Raw genomic sequence first — 22,206 nt, 5'->3', positions numbered from 1 at the left:
TTGTGCTTTAAAATTCTTAATTTTGTACAGTTTTACCACTTCAGAAGTAAATAAGGATTTAAAGAATCAAACATCAAAGTAAGAGGCATATTTTCCCTTATTTGACCACAAATAGAGGCAGAAATGAATTTTTACACTTTGATTTGTCACTTTTATTTAAATCAATTTTTGTCACGTTTCGGTGTGGACTGTTTGCCTACATTGAACATTTATTTCTGTAGACACATATTGCAAATATATTTTTTAAGTTTTGTACTCAAATTTAATTTTTTGAAATTTGTATATAGAAAAAAATTGCATTTATGTTTTGTTAAGTTTTGAATATAATTTGTTTTAATTGAAACGTTTGATTTGCCATAATGCAGTACATAAAATATATAAAACTATTTCAACTAATAAATACACGTGTTTCAAACTTACTATGAAATGAATAAATCTGAGAGAAACGACTTAAAAAATTTGCCATTTTGTGTTCATTGGTAAAAAATATTTACATAGTTTTAGAATACACATATAAGAACATCGCTAAATAATAATAATAAAAAAAAAAACAATACTCAGAGTATCATGATTATTAAACAGATTTTTATTATAATACTACAGTAAGTGTGGACAAAGATAAGTGTTTATAGAAATTGTAAGTGGGTTTTGAACAAGGTAATTTGAGAATTTCGAAAAGTATTTGACATGATATAAAAAGTAAAATAATGGAAGTATGTTCTTTTTTAGCAGGACTATCGGGTATTTTTTCTCTAAATTTAAACGTTGGCTTCACAGCAATGAATATTCAGTACGGCGATCACTACCCACCATAATATCAATTGCGTATATGATTAAGTGTTAAAATAAATTCCAAACAAATGCGTTTGGAGAAACTGTGACCTGTTTTATTGCTATTTAACTAAATTTTCCTTTGATTTTGCTGACTGATCATTTCCTTTCTAAGAGTAATATGTAAATTATCGCTAGAAACTAAGGGGGTAGGTGGTGTTGCTAATGAAATTGACAACTTCGTCATAGGTAAAATAGCGATTAACAGATTATCATTGGTCATCTCAACTCGATTGCTTTTCTCACTTTCGCTGTACCGGCTCAAGTGAGAAAATCAATCACGTTAAGCTGATCAACGATAAACTATAATTCAATGATGTAGCCGTCTTGGATCTCAAATTAGCGCCAAAAACCATTATATCAAGAAAATAAGCTATAAAATTGAGAATGGAAATTGGGAATGTGCCAAAGAGAAAACAACCCGACCATAGAGCAGACAACAACAGAAGGTCACCAACAGGTCTTTAATGCAACGAGAAATTCTCGCACCCGGAGGCGTCCTTCAGCTGGCCCCTAAACCAATATATATGCACGAGATGCTTATACAAGAGGTTAAAAAGTATAAACACTAAGGATATCTTGGTTATCCTGCGTTAATTTCTTTAAAACAACAATTTCAATTTAGATAGTTTGACTTAAAATATAGATTCAAACATTCAATTTGCTTTTTTATTTGCTCATTTGAGAAGAACTGTGGCATTCGTTTTTGGGAAGTTACATAACTTATCCATGACCAACTTAACCAAATTATGACAAAATCACTGTACTAAACGCTCCTCGATATGACGACCTTACTACCCGTGATGTAGAAAAGCTCAAATACTTTACCCCAGACTTCGGTTGAATTGCAGTAGCTTGATGGAATACAATATCCATAAAAAAAATGATTTCCTTCCTCCGAATGAGCAGCAAACACTACCTGTTAGCATATCAGAATCATGATCAAAATAAGAAAGGTAAATAAGTTGGATATACTTACTGGAGGTGTAATGAGATGATTAAAGCTGTAAATTTTCTCGAGTCAACAATTATGTTCGTTTCCACAATACAGTGTATTGACAGGTTGTAGGTATTTCTATGGGCACCAATTGGGTCCCTTTAAATATTTTACAAAAAAGTCAACTTAACATTTTCAATAAGGTAAGGGTCAGATATACCCTGCCAGACATGTACACCTTACAATAATTCCATACACCACATAAAGTTAACCCAGCCAATGCTCATAATATCTGAGAAACAGACTAAATCACAGAACCTTGATACTGATCAAAGAAATTAGTTTCAAGTCTTGTGAACTCTGTCAGGTGGACAAAAAACATTGCAAGAAACCTTTATACCAAGTGTTGTTATCCTACTACTTGTAATAAGTGAGAAATTCAAAGGAAAAAAAACCTTTACATTTTTTTAACACTTGCTGAACAATGAAAATGAGGTAAAGGGTGATGGACATATAAAGAAAGATTTGCAACATAAGGCATCTCTATACAAGGTATGGAGCATCCAGGTTTTCTATCTTCTGAAATATTAAGCTTTATAGCAGCGGGTTTTAACACGCTTCATTTGTTTGCAACCATCTTAAGCCAGGAACCTGATGTTTAGGGGTTGTTGTTTGTTGATGTGGTTGATAAGTGTTTCTTGTTTTGTATACAGATTAGACATTTGGCCTTCTTGTTTGAATTGTTTTACACTAGTAATTTTTAGGCCCTTAATAACTTACAGTAACTGTTTGGTAGAAGCCAAGGTTCTGTGTTGAAGGTCATACTTTGACCTTTAATGGTGTTTTTTTATACATTGTGTCTTAGATGGTGAGTTGTCTTATCAAGGCTCTCATACTATATCTTCTTATTTCTATTATGAAATACTTTCTGTTACAGCATTGTAATCATATCTCACATTTTGCAAACTTTGTCACAAGCAAGCCTAAAAACATTTTCAATATCATTGAATAATAATTATGTGCAATTGTATTATAAAAAAATATGGAATTAAATAAGAAAAGACAATTGTAGATAAATATAATTTATTTGTATTTCTTTCTCTAAAAATACATTGATAAATCTTGTTTGTGTAACTCCAATAAGATGAGATGTGATAAAGTCTTTTTTGGACCCTAAAATTACCAACATAAAAGATATGGAATCTCTGATTACAGATAATTTATATGGGATTAAATATGATAATTTTAGTACACTAATTCAATGATGATATAAATTGATCATAATTGGCATATTGTTTTTGCAATATTTAATAAGTGACCCCTAAGAAAGGTATTTGCAATGCTTTTTAGCTTTGTAAATGACATCTTAAAGCATATACTTGTTTGGTGAAGATGTCTGTATATAAATTTCAATGGGAAAATGTGAAATTTAAGCAATTTTTGCAGCTTTTCATACATTACACCATTTGAAGTTTGAGGGTAAAAATGTAATATATAGAAAGAATATATTTGCATGTACTTTAAACATTTGATAAGCTCATCTCAAAGATGATAATTGATATATTTATTATTACATTGTGAAATTTAGATTCCATGGACCAGAAAAATGACTTAATCACAACTCTCTGTTCATGATAACCTCTAATATATACTTTTTCTTATATATTTAATAGTCATCAATAAAAAATAACTCAAATAAATACTGATCATGATTAATGCATATGTAATTGGTTTAAATGATGATGCGACAATTATATATGTACTGGTACATTAAATAAGATGTATTCTATGTGGATTAACACTGAGACACTCAAATATTTAAAAAAAAAAATTACAAATTCTTTTGAGAGAGTATCATTAGATGATTTTTTTACATTTTTAAGAACTGTTTTAATAAGGGATACAGTGTAATGTTTGCTTTTATTTGATTTGTTGGAAAATTATTGCGGAAAATCATAATAAATCTGCATTATGTTATTTGAATAATTTACTTGTGTGATCACAGAGCTCTCCCTCTCACCTTTTTAAATACATTTAAAAACTACATTCTGCTTTTTAAAATGGTATAATTACTGCTTTACAGTTCATTGAGGCACATTAAACATTACAAAAGTACCGAGGTATATCAGAAATAATGAAAACTGACCATTTCATCCTTTATTAAGATATTTACTGTTAATACCTTATTTTTGTCATTTGACAAGTACAAAACTGTATCAATTTTTTTTAATTTTATCATGAAGAAGAAAATAACATCTTTCGTGTTTCATGATAGTTAAAATACAATGCCTATAATCAGAAAATGTAAAATTAAATATGGATTTATTTACATGAATATGTTTCATTGTGTTTTAAATAGTTTTGATTTTCCTACAATAACTTCATACTGCATTTCCAACTATGCTTTGTATTAGAAATGAAAATGCAATTACAAAATGTAAGGTGAATTTTAAATACTTTTGTAATAATCATTTAGGCACTATGTATGTTTATGATTAGATTTTGTTTCATTTATGGAACTATTTTTAAAATATGCAGAGATGAGGTACAAGTGCCAATGAGACAACCCTGCATAACAGGCGAAATGACATAGTATTATAATAAAGGGAAATAATCTTAAAAGAAATAATATTATTTTTGAAATACATGTATTACAGACAGGAAGTAACAAAAAAAAAGAAAAGACATGAGTGATCCAAACCCCCAAAAACCATCTACCTAAATCAACAAATGGTGTGCACTAAAAATCAGAATAGGTTCTTTTTATACATAACTACTTGGGCACACAAATAAGACTTTAAGTGTTTACTTGTATTAAGATCAATTCTAGTTTAGAGAATTTTAAATAAAAAATATTCAGTTTCTCGTTTATCTTAACTAGAAAATTTTCATTTCAAGTTTCAGGTAATTAAATAGGTTTTTAACACAGATTTTTTTTTTACATATATAAACATTCTTACATGACATCAAATATAATGGACAACATTACCAAAGAAAATTCATTTAATTATTTCAATTCTAGGTATTTCATTTTAAAGGAAAAACTCCTTATTTGGTTACAAGACCATTAATGTTGTATATCCACTTTAAAAATCTTTATCATAATTATCCTCATATTTTTCTGTCAAATTCCAGCAAAAAAATTCATTGGAGCAAATAACAAAATGATATGGTACTTGTTACAAAGATAATGATATGTTCATTTCTATCTTAACATTGCTTTAACATCAAATCCACATGGAGGTGTATCAGCTTAATAACAAATAAAATACTGATATGTATGGGACGGAAAGAAAAAAAAAAAGATATAAAATATTGTGTAAAGACAAACATATATACTGGTTAAAATAAAACACAAATTAAAACATAAATCACAGACATTAAAAAAATGGATGGAATCAGATAAAAAATGAAACAAAGTAAAACATTATGAATCAAATATCTGGAATGGAAAATATTCTTCCTTAAAAAAATCAAGAAAAAATGTAAAACTTTAAAACATATACTAGAATAAATAATAACTGGATGGAATTAAAAATTACACATATTGTTTATCATATATAAGACATTAAAGACACATACAAAAAACCCAGATAAGTTAAGAAGTCTGTTTAGATGAAAAATAAAAATGATATTCTGATTTATTCTGTTACTTCAAAATATAAAAAAAAAGAAATTGCAACATTTTGCTGAATAGTGATTTTTTCTTTTTTAATTTCCTCCAAGTATTGCAACTTCAATTTTCAGAAATATCATAAAATTTTCATTCAAAAGTTAATAACAAGCATCCTTGTTAAGACATATTGGTATAAACATAAAAAAACAATATAAATAAGTTATAATAAATTAAAAATATCACAGACAAGGTATATAGTTGATTGGTCAAACATTTAAAAAACATCTATAAATGCAACTTCTTTCATCATAATACAGTACTAACGAAGCTTTATATCGTATCGTAGAAAAAATGATATCCTAAGGTGCTAAAGGTTATAGTTTTTTTTGTATACATACAAAGCACCAGCACTTTTATTTAATTATACAGTCATGGGCAATTGTTTAATGTATTTAAGGCATCAACTAAAGTTTCTCATGTCTAACTGTTGAGCTAAGTCATCTTGGTTAATTATTTCTTAACTATATTATCTCAAATTGTTCTGAACCTGATCAGAATATCACAGCTTCCATTTTTGTTATAATTCCACAAGATTTTCCTGTGCTACCAAATAGACGAGCGAAATTCTTTTTTCCGTCCTGCACGTCGTAATTCTCCATCTACAGTGTCCATCATTTTTCTTGTCAAACCATCGATTTCTTCCGTCAAATTAAGTGACCTGTTCAGTTCATCCTCATAGTCTGATCTAGCCTATGAAAAATAAAGAAGAAATTAATTTTATTTAAATGGCAGTAAAGACAATTTTCAAATATGAAAAGAAACATATACTGTTTAAACCAAAATGTTTTTTTCTATGTTAAGAAAATATACAATAGTAACATGAAAGAATGGTAAGAAAAATTGATTTTCTGAAAGATGTAATTAATTTCCTAACATTATTAAATAATCAATAGTTACTTTTATCACTGAGAGCATACATATTATTTGACATGATGAAAAAATATATACATTTTTAAAATATTAAAAAGAATAAAAGGAATACAGAATATTCACTATCAACAATGAACAAAATTATCTAGCAATACAAATGAAACATAAAGAGCAAAATAGTATGGTCAAATCACACATTAAAATACACTTCACAAAAACACAATTTTTAAATCTTCAACTACATGTCAAATTATCAAGTTGTCTTAAAGCATATGTCAAAAGTTGAATTTCCAGCCTGGATCTCATTCTCAAAAAAAATAAAACAAGAAGTGCATACTAAAAATTATGGAGAGCGATACTTTGATACAAAGTATAAACATGGCAGTTGAAAACATGAGAAATTGCCATTTGAATAACCGTGTGAAAGTTAAGGAACAAGTTTTCAACCAAATTAAAACCAATATTTCTTATGTATTGGTCAAAAACCCATACTCTGACATTAAGGCACTCATTATAATTAATTTTAGATTTATCAAAAATTACACTACCACAAAAGTGTTAACGGGTTATAATTTTTACATGGAATTTAAGTTCGTGCAATAAAAAATTCTTACATGTATCTGTTAGCTTTTTACAAAGCAGCGTTATTATTTTATTGATTTTATAAAATATCAAACAATTCATCATATTTATTTATGTCTAAGATAATTGAAAATCAACACTGTGTTGAAAAGGGGACTTTTTCTGTAATCAAAACTTTATTCTTTTCCTCAATCTAAATAAGATTTGAACAAGAAATTTTAAGCTGTCAAATTGACAGCAAGTGAGTTTTTCTGTATTTTGAAAGGCAATTTCAGGCTTTTTTGACCTGCCACATTTGGTGTCTATTTTCCAATCTATCAGAAACCATAGTTCCTGAATGGGAAAAATGAAATCATCAATATTGAAGTTCACCACCATTTTGTCATTAGTAACAGCATTTTGATTTTTTTTAAAAGCATTGGCACAACAGTTCATAAGTATTTTCATGTAAACGAACAAAGTCCAATTTCCAGTCTATCAAGAACCATAACTCTTGAAGGCAAAAGTGAGAATCATCAACATTCAATTTAACCTCCATTTTATCTTCAGTAACAACAAATTAAATTTGTAAAAACAGTGGTGAAATAAATCATTGGTAATTGCATGAAAACCGTTGAAAGCTGCTAGACCACAAACCTTACCAACTTTTATAACCAGATTTTCCTTTTGAAAACCCTGCTTAAATTTTAATCAAACAGGTACATATACAACAATTTTTAATTTATTATAAAGACACAAAAAATCAAATATCAGGTTTTTAAATCATACAGCAGTGGCATAAAAATATCAACTTTGAGAATTTCAAATCTTATGATTTAAGGCCATACAATACAGTTTTGATCCCATATTGAAATTTTGCTCAAAATTTGCATATAGGCTATTTTTTGCCTGATTAAATTAAATATGTAATAAAAAATATAACTTTATGTTCTACTTTTGGGTAAAATGAGGTCGAAATTTTATATATTTGCTCAAAATTTGGATTTGTGGACGTAATTTTCTTTTCGAAAGAAATACATAACCTTTTTTGTTTTAAAAGATAAATACAAGCTGTTTTTTTTTTTTAAATTATATTTAAATTCTGTTTTATATAGATGTCCTTTAAATTTGTGCATTTTGTTTTTTCAAATAACTCAGTGTAGAAAAAAAAACATAAGTTTTTGCTGTATATTTATCGAATTTAAAAAAGTTGAATCATTGTCATTTTCTTGAAAATTGGCACACATAATATTTTTATGTAAACAAACCAAACTGGCATCTTAAAAAAGAGGGTCCATGAACTCATTTTCAAGTTAATTAAGTTAGAATGATAAAAATCAGTCAAAAACAGAATCTTTTCCCCGATAAGTCATAGTTTGACGTTGCAAAAATAACAATTTACTTTAGCAACGTCATTACCTCCCCTATAACTGTATTGCATAGCCTTAAAAGACTCTAAGTTAAATGATTATCAAGATATCAGCCCATGATGAATTACAATTTATGATTGTTATATATCAACAGCTGTGCATTAATGACTTCACATGCCTGTGAGTTATATCAGAATGGCATCCAGTTCACTATACATTACCCTAACATGCAAGCCAGAAACTGAGTGTGCCTATCAATTAAAGTACTTAACATTATTGTGAAAGTAGAAGAGTATAATTTGTTCTTTTATAGTGATTAAGCGTCCAACCATGACGTTTCGATGTTCAATGAACCATGGAATCTAGATAAAAACCACAATATGGCACAGATCTCCAAAAAGTTACCATCATAATGATAATTTAGGGTTAGTTAATGCGCACAACTTAATGGTAACTAAATTAACAAAAACTCTAGCTGGATAAACTACAAAGGAACAATCTTAAACAGGACATAAAAATCAAAATGTTGGTCAGAAAGATATCTCTTGATAATCACTGGTTTAAAACTGATCATCTTAATTGCAGTTACAATGATCCCAACATGGCTTCGTCTTCTTCCAATTTCTGTGTGTACACATGTTGTTTTCAAGAATTACTCAGCCGCTAGGTTGATATTTAGGGTATTGTTGTGTGTGTTTGGTCTTAGTATTATATGTGGCCTTGTTACCATAATAATAGCCATCAAAATTTTACAGAAGATCATCGTAACTCCAAAAGAAGATAATCTTAACTTGTGGACTGCTTGGCAAAGTTAGTGTTGTCATGAAAATACTTTAAAAACAGATGCCACTGTTGACACCATACCAATTGAATCTCCATTCTCTATCTCTTGTCTATGACACTTGCATTGCAGGCGACAAATAAAGAGAAACTAACTAGCTCTAACAGTTGGGATAAAGCAGTTAACATAAACAGTCAGTGGCTTAAAACTGCTGGAATGCATAGACAGGTACATACATTGAGTATATTAGCAAGTAATATTATTACTTTTATCTATCTTGATTTTCAATTAAATTAAATGCAGAATTTGCTATTTTAATTCTACTAACTTTCAGCCAATATAAACCTATGGTACCATAAAAAATAACTCAAAGAAATTCATGCCATGTAGAATACACTACAAAAAATTACATGCCATGACATTCATTCATCACACAATATATTCTATACTTTTTACCTACTTAAAACTTCATGCACAACTTTAAATTTCACTATTGGTATCTACAGGCAAAAACAGATAAAAACACCATAGCTATCTACGAAAGGAAATATCATCTATATAGCCAACAGATGCACATGCACAACATACCCCTTCAGAGTCTGAAGCAAAGTTAGTTATGACATCTGTCACTATAGTAACAGGAGTGCTGACACGTGGTATTAAATGGACATCTAGTTGACCAGTACTTTGATTAGCAGATGGAAGTGCAGCAGTATTGTGACTACAAGTGCTTTGATTGGCAGACGACAGATGAGAAATAGTACTAAGTGTGCCAGAGATATTAGGTGACATATTCACAGTGTTGACATGATTACCACTGTTGGAAGCATTACTTTGACCTTGACCCCCAGCACGAAACCTTAGCTTTACCTTTCTGTATTTTCTTCCTCGCCCTTTTCTTCCTCTGTTTCTCCCTCTGTAGAAAAAAACAGTATATACATTTTGTTGTATAATTCAAATTAGTTTCATGCTTGAGAAGTAGAACTACTTACATCTTTAGATTTTAGAAGGCTCTATATAAAATTCAAGTTGATCTTACCAGTTACAAGTTGTGAGAAAAATTGTTAATACAAGTTTGCGTTTGTTTGTAACTATTCTTTTTGTTTAACGATGAGCCTTGACAAGACAAGACCACATGACAAACTCAATCTCAAAGTCCTTTTGAGAAATAAGAATTAGAAGACCCAATAGTTGTAATTTTACCTTTTTCCTGTTATTATACTTGTTTTTAGGGGAAGGGGTTGGGTTTAATGATTATTATGGGTTTTCTTTACTTTCTTTTTTAAATTCCAAATTTTATAAGAACAATCTACATTTTTTCTTATAAGACCAATACCTTCTGACATGGATTTCATCTTCAGATTCAGCACTAGAACTTTCTGTGTAGTATTCTTTAACAATATATTTTGCTCTGTTTCTGCCATCTGGAGAATAATGTCTAACTCTTGATGAGGCTGATTTAGATCTTCTTCTTGGTCGTGGTGGTTTACCTCTGAAAAAACATGGTTACAAGTATTTTTTTAATACACGTAATTGCTGCTTGCCATTCAGTCACAAATATTTCAATCAAATTCAGAACACTGATATCTTATTGGATATGAACATACTGTTTTGTACTAGGCAAACACCAAAAAACAAAATTCTATATTAACAAAGTCATAGTCATCTTGAACTGAGTGGTCTATCGATCATGTATCATTAAAACTTCAGACTTTCTATTATCTAACAATCTATCTGCTGTCTAAAAACATTACAATTCACAAAAAATCTAAAACAACATGTATTATGCTATTAACTGCATTCCTTAGCCTTTAAGTCTATTTTAGAATAGAAAATTTAGATTTTTGTCTAACCTGCAACAAAGTGGCGAGCTAAACGAAAATTTAAATATTCTATTCTACAATCCAAGTCCATACATCCCTTTAGATGACAGTGTGGAAATTTTAAAATTTATTAATTTAAACTATCAACAAAAAGAAGATTTCTATTGGTGGGAGAATTGTTTGTTGGTACTAAGTCCTGAAATGCAAACCTAATTTTTATGTTTCTTGAACCTACCTTGGAGAACCTTGTACCATATATGCCATTGGCGGTCTCTCTACTGGCACTTCATATATATAATCACCATGAGTGTGGGATGATGATCCCCCACACATAGGACATGTCTCAGTCCTTACAGAATACTGGGGTGGAGCAGGTCTTGGTATCTGTCCAGCCTGCGGTTCAACAATCACATATCCTGCAGGCTGAGCTTGACCTTGATCCCTTGCATCAAGGTCATCAAATGAATATAGTCTTTGCTGAGGTGATGTATGTACTTGTTGTGCTTGTCTCCTTGTTCTGTACCCAGCAGATATAGGTGTGGCATAAGAGCTTGTTGGCATATGAGTTGACATAGGAGGAGCTGGTGGAGGGGGAGGGGTAGTTGTAAATGCAAGATTTGGCTGAGATGAATATCTCTGCATATTAGGGGCCCTCGGTTGAGTTTGCTGAGTCCCTGTTGTGTAATATCTAGGCACATAATATTCTAATAAGTGGTCGTCAGTTACAGTAGATGCAGTTGCTCTTGTTGGTGATTGGTCAGAGTCGTAACCATTCATGGTCTGAGTTTCTATTGTAACCCCTCCATGTCGATGTCTTCTTCTATTACGAGTTCTCTGTCGAGATCTAGGTGGTTCAGGTAATACTTCCGGTGGAGGAGGACGCTGAGCATATGAATCGGCTGCAGCATAACCAAGTGGAATATCTCCATCGGCATTATGTTGTAGAGGATAGCGAAACCACTCATCCCAATCTCTGGATGGACCACCTGAAAAAGAGTTAGCTCTCCTCCTTGGTCCTCTCATGAAGGCATAGGGGTCTTCTGTTGGGTCAAAATACTGATCTTGATTTTGATTGGTTTGTTGAGGAAGAGGTTGTGGCTGTTGCAGTTGTTGCTGTAAAGCCTGTCTCTGCTGGTTTGTTGCTTTTTGAAACTCCTCCCTCAATCGTCCTATTTCATCCTGTAATATTTTCAGTCTGTCACTACAAAAAGAATAATAAAAACAATTCAGATTTATGCAACTTTTGTTTTAGTCAGAAATGGTATTAGGTTTGATATCTGACTTTAATAGGTTTAATTCATTCTTAACAGTCATTCAAATAACAATTAATTGTTTGAATTTTAAAATTTTATTTGTGAATGAAAGCATCAATTTCAACACATAAATATTTTAGTCTTGAGGTAGATAAAATTTGTAAGAAAGTTCAGTTTAGTAAATCACATACTTAAAAGGTATCTGTTAAATGAATGATGATAATATGTACTGTCTATAGAGCAAATATTACTATTTAGGAATCTGTGGCATTCAACACATTTTTGTGACAGTTGAAACTTTTGAGAGAATAGAAAAGTATTTTCCCATCATGAAATGGTAGTGATTGTGATATCCTGTAATGCCATACGAATTGAAATAAGCTTATTTTAAATGAATCAATGTACTTTGAACAATTAAGAAAAGTTTGATATACTGTGGATTCATTTATTATCGTGGGTACCAATTTTTGTGGATTACAGAAACCTGGCATCCTGGTGGATATTTGATTTCGCAGTTCTGCTAAAGTCTGGATACATCTTTATAGATTTTAGTATCTCGTTGAACATTAAAATTTGTGGTTCATCTGTACCCACGAAACCTACATAAAGGTATCCAGCGAATAATAATTAATCCACAGGATACAACACATGCTCATGCAAAAATGTTTTTTCAAGTTACAAGACAGGCATGAGATATTCACCTTCCTGTTGAGCCTCGAGTAGCAGTTGTTTCTGCTATAGACTCTTCAACTGTGTCTTCACTATCTGAACCGGCAGCCATGTCTTTCACCTCTGGTTTCATAGTCTGTCGTACAATTTCAGTTTTGGGAATATCTTGTTTCTTCACTGGAGTTTCTGCTCTTCCAGATCTAGGAGTTGGAGTTCTCTCTCCTTTTGACCTTGGAGTTGATGGCCTTTCACCCTTTGACCTTGAATCTGGTCTAGGGTCTATGGGAAAGGCTTTCATGGGTTTCAGTTTTTGTGCAGATCTGTTTAAGGATGAGGGTCGAGGAGTTTCTTCCTCTGATGAATAAAGTTCACTGGTTCGATTAAAACTATTTGAGAAACTTTGATTTGGTGTAGCTCTAGGAGTCAAATCATCATCTGACATCTTAGTAGCTTTTGCAGATTTTTGTTTTGATTTTTGTGGAGATCTTTTGTCCTGTGATCTAACACTGGCTCTAGAGTGTTGACTTTGCTTTGACCTTGGTCTCTCTGAAATTTAAGAAAATAAAATTAGTTTTCTTTTTTTATTAATTCTACAAATAAAGCAAGTTTACAGTTTTTCTTTATTTTGTTAAAGAAATATATTACATATATCTTCTCTTGTCATAAACAGTTTTCTTTACATTTCTATGAAAAAATATTGAAATCAATAAGCTATGTCGTTTCAATTCTTGTTCATTTCATGTCTCCATTTTAATATTGAATATGATGTTATTTACATATATTTTATTGTGTTAAGTTATCTATTATTTGTATGTAATGGAGAAGACTTTCTAAGTTGCAAACTTTGTGTCTGATACTATTTTCAATGTTTTTTGACAATAAAATACATTAACACTACATTTCTATGTGGTAGCCTTGCTGCATCAACCTGGCTTTAGACAGCAGACGTCTCTTCCCAAATCAAGAAAAAAGGATGAATTTTACTTATAATTTATTCCTAAATGCTGTTACTCTTGTGCCCAAGTCAGACGTGATAATAAACATGCCTGCAATTCTTAAGTCAAACCAATGACACATTAAGGGCATGAAATCATGTATCAAATTAATATATCCAAAAAATAATTACAAGTATTATTTGTCATTGCAAAATTATTTTTTAGAGTCAAGATTGATACATGCCTTGAACAAGGAATAAAGAATCTATCTCAAAAAAATTATATCAATTGAAGGTTTTTTAGACTAGGAACTAAAAAAACTAAAATTATTCACATATAAAATCCATATAATGAAATATAATTATAAAAAGAGGCTTTAAAATCTTCAAACCATTAAGGAGAAAATATAATCTATGAGAAATACATAAAAATGTTTATTTAACAGAGAATTATTTCATACCTACCGCTCTCCTTCAGAGCCCCAAAAACTTGATTATTTGTTTATTAATGTATGGTGCCCAAACACAAATAAATGTGTGTTAGGAAGGATCATTTATTGAATGTGTAAAACTAAAGAAATATATAGATGATGAGTGATCTCCCTTTTAAAAGATAATACTGTTTTAAATTCTGATATCAGAAAAGAAAAAAGTTTTATTTATTAAAAACATAACCAATTCTCTCTATTCCTTTAAATAGCTGCTTATTTCAAATAAATGAAACTCTTTAATATGGAAAGCATTTAAGGTTTTTCTATTTAGCAAAACAATCATGGAAAGTAACAGAGCAAAATAAACACACATGTTGGACAAATGTAATATTGGCTATGTATGTATGAATATGGTGAACTATTTATTCCAAAATTCAATGAAAAAAATGTTAGTATATACAATTTGTGGTGTTAGTACCGTAATAATCTGCGTTATCAAATAAGTGAATATCCCGCATGATTTTTTTAATTAATATTTGATCTTTCATGGAATTGGATCTTGCTTAAATGCAGAAATTTATGAATAAGACCAGTATCTACTTTAATATGATAAATATGTATTTCAAATGTGACATGGTATGATAGGAATGTGAAATATCACACGGACAAAAGCACAGTGATAAAACTAATGGAAATAGACAGTGATTGTTCTAAACACACAAACATCCTAACCCTTCCGATTTGCTGAACGGCGACCTAAATTCAAAAAAGGCTGATGGGACTCTCTGCTTTCATCCAGCGTAGTAAAACTTATAGATGATCCTGGAATTTTATCATTGTTTACAAAATTATATATAAAGAAGACTACAAATGGTTCTATAGTTCTATTGAAATCATGAAACTGATAGAAAAATAACACCATACAGGTTTCAGTATCCAAACAGCAGCATGAAATAAAAAACTTTAACAATAAACTAGAAATTTGTGCTCATATTTAGTTTAAAGCATATGAAAAATAAAAAGTGTAATACAAATCAAAAACTCTTTTTTTTGTCTAATAAAATGTAAATAAAAAATTCTATGTACACGTCTAATCCAAAAACTAGAAAAATATATTGTTGCTATCAGTATGACAGTTACCTTCTTCTTCCTCTTCTATGGTGTTCTCCAAACTACCTCCTCTCTTTCTACCACCTCTATTGCTACGTCGTTCTGACGGAATCTCAAAACTCATCTCACTTTCTGTGGTTAAAGTATAGCTATCATCAGTATAATCCCTAGACTGTGAAGATTGATCTTTCCTATTCCTTGAACGATTAGAATCCCTTGACGGTGGACGATCCTTATTTCTAACACGAGCACTTGCCATAGAACTGTCTGAATCTCTTTGTCTTGAATTGGGTCTACAAAATGTCAGACAATTTATTCTATCATATGTAAGATTTCAATACATGTAAAAGTATGTAATTTGTTGATATTACAAAGAATCGGTGCTCTTCATATACAGATGTAGCTTTGTTGGTACCAAGTAAAGCAATCCAATCAAACCAGTGATAGGGGCTATCTTTAATTTGCACTTAAGTGTGAGCTTTTTCCGCGTATTGATGTATACACTGTAAATTTGAGATAAATACAAAGAAAATGTTTTTGGTCTGTAATTTGCACGGAAGTTTGAGCTTTTGATTCATCTTGAGGTCCTCACTGACTTTGAGATAGAAAAACAAAAAAAGAACTAGAGGCTCTCAAGAGCCTGTGTCGCTCACTTGATTCTATTTGGGATTTTGAAATAATATTAAAAAATGTAAAAAATTGTAACAGATACTTATAATGATGTTATGGGCCAAATTTGGTTTAATATTGTTATGTTTGGTTTCATTTCATTCAGTAGTTCTCTTAAAGAAGACATTTGTAAGTATTTCCTATAAGGTACCATGTTAAACTAAACCCCCGTCTGGCGGCCATCTTGGATAATGGATCAAGTACAAAGTAACAACACTTGGTCAGCACTTCATAAGGAACATTCATGCCATGTTTGATTTCATTCCATTCAGTGCTTTTCTAAAAGAAGACATTTGTATGTATTTCCCATAGGATACTGTGTTTAACAGAGTCCCCCCGTTGGTGGCAATCTTTGATGATGGATCGGCTACAAAGTAACAACACTTTGTCAGCATCTCATAAGGAACATTCATGCCATGTTTGGTTTCATTCTATTCAGTGGTTCTCTAAAAGAAGACATTTGTATGTATTTCCCATAGGGTCCCATGTTAAACTAAGTCCCCCCTGGCAGCCATCTTGGATGATGGATCGACTACAAAGTAACAACACTTGGTCAGCATCTCATAAGGAGCATTCATGCTATGTTTGGTTTCAATCCATTCAGTGTTTCTCTAAAAGAAGACCTTTGTATGTATTTCCCATAGGGTCCCATGTTAAACTAAGTCCCCCGCTGGCGTCCATCTTGGAGGATGGATCAGGTACAAAGTAAAAACACTTGGTCAGCACCTCATAAGGAACATTCATGCCATGTTTGGTTTCATTCCATTTAGGGGTTCTCTAAAAGAAGACATCTGTATGAATTTCCCATAGGGTCCTATGTTAACCTAAGTCCCCTGCTGGAGGCCATCTTGGATGATGGATCAACTACAAAGTAATAAAACTTGGTCAGCACCTCATAAGGAACCTTCATGCCATGTTTGGTTTCGTTCCATTCAGTGGTTCTCTAGAAGAAGTTCAAAATGTAAAAAGTTTACGACGACAACGACGCCGGACACGGGTTGCCAAGTGATGAGAACAGCTCACTTGGCCCTTCCGACCAGGTGAGCTAAAAAAGAAAAAGGTGCTTTGACTTTTGTATATTTTTTTATAAAGAATCAATATACCCTATCCTTTTTACATTTTGTTTAAAAAATTGTCTACACAGTTATCTATGTGTTTTTTTATTTTGAAAAATTGGCCTTCAACTTACAATCTCATAAAGTTAACAATACTCCATGCTATTATTCAACTACTGACTTAACACCCAAACCTGTGAACTATTTATCTAAATATTACCTTGGTGAAGCAGGTGGACCTCTTAGTCTCAATGATGGCTGCTGCTGTTGTTGTTGTTGTTGCCTTGCTGACAGTTGACTGACCTCTGAACCAACAATTGAACCAATGAAACCACTGTCTGCATCAGCAGCATTTCTTTGTTTGGTCATTTCTTTAAATTTGCCTGGACCTGGAATATTTGACAGTGATCCCCCTCCTGTGGCCCCGTTCTCTTGGTCTGATATTCCACTATCCTGTAAACTCTGCATACTGCCAGACATACTATGCTACAATTGAGTTTATAAATATCTTAAAATTACAGGTCCTATAAGCAGCTATTGTGGGATTGTATCATTTTTCATGAAAGAATGAAGGCATAGCTACAAATTAGTTTTTATTTACTACATGATTTTTTAACACAATGTATTGAAAACTGTTCTTGTAGAAAAATGACAAAAATTACATTTTTGATTTTTTTTTATTGCAAGTAAAGTTTGAAAGGATTGAAGAATATTTTGAATCTTTTTTTTCAAATGATCCTTGTTATCATACCTTAGTCAAACTTCAGCAACTTGTATTTCTGTTTGGATAATGATTGCACAACTTGACACAACCATGATATTAAATTATGCCTAATGTTTTATAAGAAAAACACAATTTTCTAGATGGTTTAATAATGTTTCCTTCCAATCCAAATTAAAAATGCAGAGCAAAAATGATTATACTAATTACATCAACTTTTGTTGTTATTCAATTCTAAACAGCATTATTTACATATTTATTTACATATTTCAATAAGGAGTTGTGCATGATTGACAACAAAATAACTATACACTAGAGATCTAATGATTAAGATAAAAGCAATATTACAAGTGACTGTACATGCTGTACAGTCTTCACCAATGAGAACATTATTGACAACAAGATAATTATACACTAGAGATCTAATGATGAAGATAAAAAACAGTCTATTATTTGAACTTGGAATTATTTTTAAGTATGGAATTTGCTTGATTTCTTGTTATTGAAATTTTTAATAAATTCCATGATTATTTTGTACTGAAATGTTCTGTGCTGCGCACAACACTTTCTATTACAAAGAAAATAGTATATTTTCAATAGAATGTACTGTGCCGCGCACAACACTATCTAACCAAAATACATTGTATGGAAAGTGTTATTAACCACTCAAAAGATCATAATACAAAATAAACATGGAATTTATAAAAAAATTTAAACACAAGAAAATATGCGAATTCCATAATTAAAAATAATTCCAAGTTCAAATAATAGCCTGTTAAAAGCAATATTACAAGTCACTGTACAAAATAAAAGCAATATTACAAGTCATTGTACATGCTGTACAGCCTTCACCAATGAGAACATTATTGTAAAACCCTAATTCTCACAAACCTTTTTTCTGTCCATTCGTCTAGGGTCTCTAAGATCATGTCTTCTTGGGCGAGGTAAATGAGGTGAATCTCTATCAAATGATCGATCAAATTCTCTGGGTGATCTCCCTCTACTGTCTCTAGATGATAAGCTACCTTGACTACCAGAAAAATTGTAAGATCCTGGTAAACCACTTTCTCTTGTTAGATCTATAATATAGGAAAATTTTCCAATTTAATGATTTGTTGCCTGATTTGCTATTTGAAAATAAACTGATAATGAATTTGATACATAAAGATAATGAATTCGATACATAAAGATAATGAATTCGATACATAAAGATAATGAATTCGATACATAAAGATAATGAATTCGATACATAAAGATAATGAATTCGATACATAAAGATAATGAATTCGATACTTAAAGATAATGAATTCGATACATAAAGATGGTATCTTTTATAAATATTCTTAAAAAATGAAAACTTTTACATTTTTATGGTCATTTTCTTCTAAAATCCTGTATCCCAGTGCAGGAGAGGCTGTTGTTGACAAAATTACAAACACTTAACCACTTAACTGTTTAAAATCAAATGATCAAACTTAAATTGCTGAACATTTATAAATGATTAAAACTTGTTTAACTCTTCAGCAAACAGGCCATGAGGAATTTGGAAATCACATTTAACAGATTTCATTGTACAAATCATGGCAAAAGATGATAGAAAACAAAAATCTCAGATGTCAAAAGAAGCTTATAATCGTAGCACAGTATTCTAATGTATAATTTGCTGTGAAAGTTTAGCTTACTTGTTGTTTTTTAATGCAGCAATCTTTATTTTATAAGGTGGAGCAGTAACCTAGTCTATCAGATCGACTCGAACATATCTAATTCAACATTTAAACAAAAATGATCTTATGATTGTGGGCTTGTGGCTTGTTATCCTTGCCTGAAGAGATATTTCTTGTGTTACACTACACATCCTAAGCTCATTTATGTCTTTCAAAGTTTATGAAGATGTACATTTCGTCCATGACAAAATACATATGCTATTTCTTCAATGATACACAAAATACACACACACACACTTTTTACCTAAAATCATTGTTTGTCAAATTTTATTCCATCCTGAAACGTACAAAAAGTTTGACGATGTCTGATGTTAAAGTTTGACACCAGAATAGGACATTTGACGTCTTAATGGTATGTGCAAAAGCCTAGATCAAGAATTTGCAGAATATTTAATTTAACATGTAAAAGTGATGACCATAAGAGAAATAGATTTCTTTAGGGAGTCTTTTGCACACACAAGTATGAGGTCATTTGTCATATATTCTGGCATCAAACTTTAACATCAGACCTTTTCAAACTTTTTGTACACTTCAGAATGTAATTCAAATTATTTCCAGGTCAATAACCTCTTTGCTCCTCTATCATCCATATTTACTAAATGAGACAAGTACTTACCTCCATTCATATCTTGGTGTGACCTTGACCTGTCATGAGCGTTTTCCATAGATGCATTTTGATTATTTTCTCTTCCCTGTAAAAACATGTGACAAATTACTTCATTGTTTCAACCAAAAGTAAAGTGAAATCTAAAAAGTCTAATTTACAAAATATAATGTTTTTAACCTTTTCAACAAAGTTGTTTGGTAAAGAATATATTCATTTGTTCATCATGCGCATGCATGCCTATCTGAGAAGAAGAAAAAATGTAAACAAATACTTCATTTTGCCTTTTATATTCAACATTTTTTGGTCAATTAAAAATTCAGTTTTATTGACAATTACACAGTATTTCATTTTTTAAGCTTCTGTATTATCAATTCTAATATGACGTTCTTCTTTAGCTTTGGGACGTTTGGGTACAAAGCCATGTTCTAATTCGAATAGAACATGGGCTGCATGTGATTGACGTCACAATTGAAATTGCAACGTCAGATGAATTTTGAACAACGCCAGAGATTAAAATGGACATTTTTGTTGTTGTTGCTCGCTGCGAAATTAAATAAAAACATTCTAAAAGTAAGTTTAAAGTTTCTGTTCTTTTTTTATTGATAAACTGTTGATTTTTCTATAACATTTTTGTTTATCAAATCAAAATGGCGACATTTCAAGCGTCTACTATAGGTCCGCTTCGAAGTACAAAAGTTCAAAATATTCCTATTAGAATCGAAATAATTCTATCATGCCATGCTCTATGCTCATTTTAACATGGGTAGGCATTATATTTGTAAACATTTAATACCTCGCTAACGCTTGGTATTAAGATATTAAAAAATATAATGCCTACCCATGTTAAAATGAGCATAGAGCATGGCATGAAAGAATTATTTCTTAATTAAGTTGTAAAAACGTTCACTTCTACAAACCCTTGTAAAACTTTGATTTTCTACACTTGCATAAGGTTCTTTTCTTCTGACTCCATTTTGAATAGGTCCATTTTCTGATATGGCCTCTGATGGGCGTCGCCTCCCTAGGAGTCTAGCTTCTTCATCACCATCATGAATTTGTTCCCACCTGTAATAGGCTAACTGATTAGTCAAACACAAAATAATCACTCATAAAATAAACATGATACCTTAGATTATGAACTCATAGCAGTAAACTGAGTTATTTTGACGTGTTTTTGTCAGTTAGACCTCTCTGGTGAAGAATAAAATTTGCACTTAAAAATTCACTACTTTTAATATGTCACAGCTATCTTATCAGTATAGAAAGGTATCAGATCATAGACATGACAGTCTAACCGCACTTTTCTAAATTTTTTGGGCAAGTCAGTGAATGATTATAAATTATTTTATTAAAATTTTATTCATTACATTGAAAATTTTACATTTTGAGAAATAATTTAGACTGTGTTTATGTTAATTCACTATTGATGGATGCTTATGAAACACTATTTTGGAAATAAACTGATAAAATTTTTAAATTTTTAAAATCAAGTGGAAATACGTAAAACAGCATGTAATTATGATGCAAAAAGTGAATTATACACCATGTGAGTATGTAACAATTTACATGTACATGTGATAAAAAAAATAACCAAAAGTGTCATTATTATTGCAATAAATCCAGTCCAGTTGTAACAATTTGATTAGCTATTTTGTATAAAATCATTAACCAATATACAATACAGCTTATGTTAAAATGAAGTTGTCATGCTAAATTATAGATGTAATAATAACCATTGATTAAATGTGACAGTATTTATATAAAAATATGTTATGTTATAATATGCTTTAAATACACATATATACAGAACTACAGCTAGAGTTCTGCAGCTGGAACAACAAGTATTTAACACTTTCACTGGAGTTTATTATCTATTTGTTATAGCATTACCCTTCAGTACAGTTCATTTACATCTATGAACCCTTTGGGAACTGGGATAAAAACTTAATCATAGTCAATGAAGCATAAATGAAGGTCATAGTGACCTATTTTTCTCCCAAGATGCATCCATAAACCAGTTTGCCTTATCCTACTATCACATACTGTGTATTGTGGCCAAGATATGAATATGGATGTATAACTTTCATATTTTCAAGAGCCAGAATGAAGGGTGGGAAATTTTGACTTTTATCAAAATAAATGGTAAATTGGATAGGGACAGAAATTTTGCCATGCAACAGACCA

At 30.9% G+C, this 22,206-nt stretch overlaps 1 protein-coding gene across 12 annotated transcripts in view; it reads right to left on the bottom strand.

Moving 5' to 3' along the window:
• Positions 1-2,834: 2,834 nt before the first annotated feature.
• The window catches only part of LOC139511605 (serine/arginine repetitive matrix protein 2-like), a 48,737-nt gene continuing 29,365 nt past the window's right edge, over positions 2,835-22,206 (bottom strand). For 9 of the 12 annotated variants that reach the window (XM_071298497.1, XM_071298501.1, XM_071298503.1 and 6 more), the window contains 11 exons: positions 20,940-21,087; positions 20,032-20,107; positions 18,583-18,770; positions 17,191-17,456; positions 15,277-15,539; positions 12,804-13,317; positions 11,085-12,050; positions 10,363-10,518; positions 9,897-9,942; positions 8,467-8,496; positions 2,835-6,134 (listed from right to left, as the gene is read on the bottom strand). In XM_071298497.1, coding sequence (XP_071154598.1) covers positions 5,988-6,134; positions 8,467-8,496; positions 9,897-9,942; positions 10,363-10,518; positions 11,085-12,050; positions 12,804-13,317; positions 15,277-15,539; positions 17,191-17,456; positions 18,583-18,770; positions 20,032-20,107; positions 20,940-21,087 — 2,800 coding nt within the window. In that variant the 3' untranslated portion in view covers positions 2,835-5,987. The remainder of the gene's footprint in view (positions 6,135-8,466; positions 8,497-9,896; positions 9,943-10,362; positions 10,519-11,084; positions 12,051-12,803; positions 13,318-15,276; positions 15,540-17,190; positions 17,457-18,582; positions 18,771-20,031; positions 20,108-20,939; positions 21,088-22,206) is intronic. The other 3 variants (XM_071298505.1, XM_071298498.1, XM_071298504.1) reach the window with 1 other exon arrangement.

This window comes from Mytilus edulis, chromosome 2 (genome assembly GCF_963676685.1).
Source record: "Mytilus edulis chromosome 2, xbMytEdul2.2, whole genome shotgun sequence".
Classification (NCBI taxonomy): Eukaryota; Metazoa; Mollusca; class Bivalvia; order Mytilida; family Mytilidae; genus Mytilus; species Mytilus edulis.
Note: the sequence above shows the minus strand (reverse complement) of the source record. Positions and strands in the feature narration are given on the sequence as shown.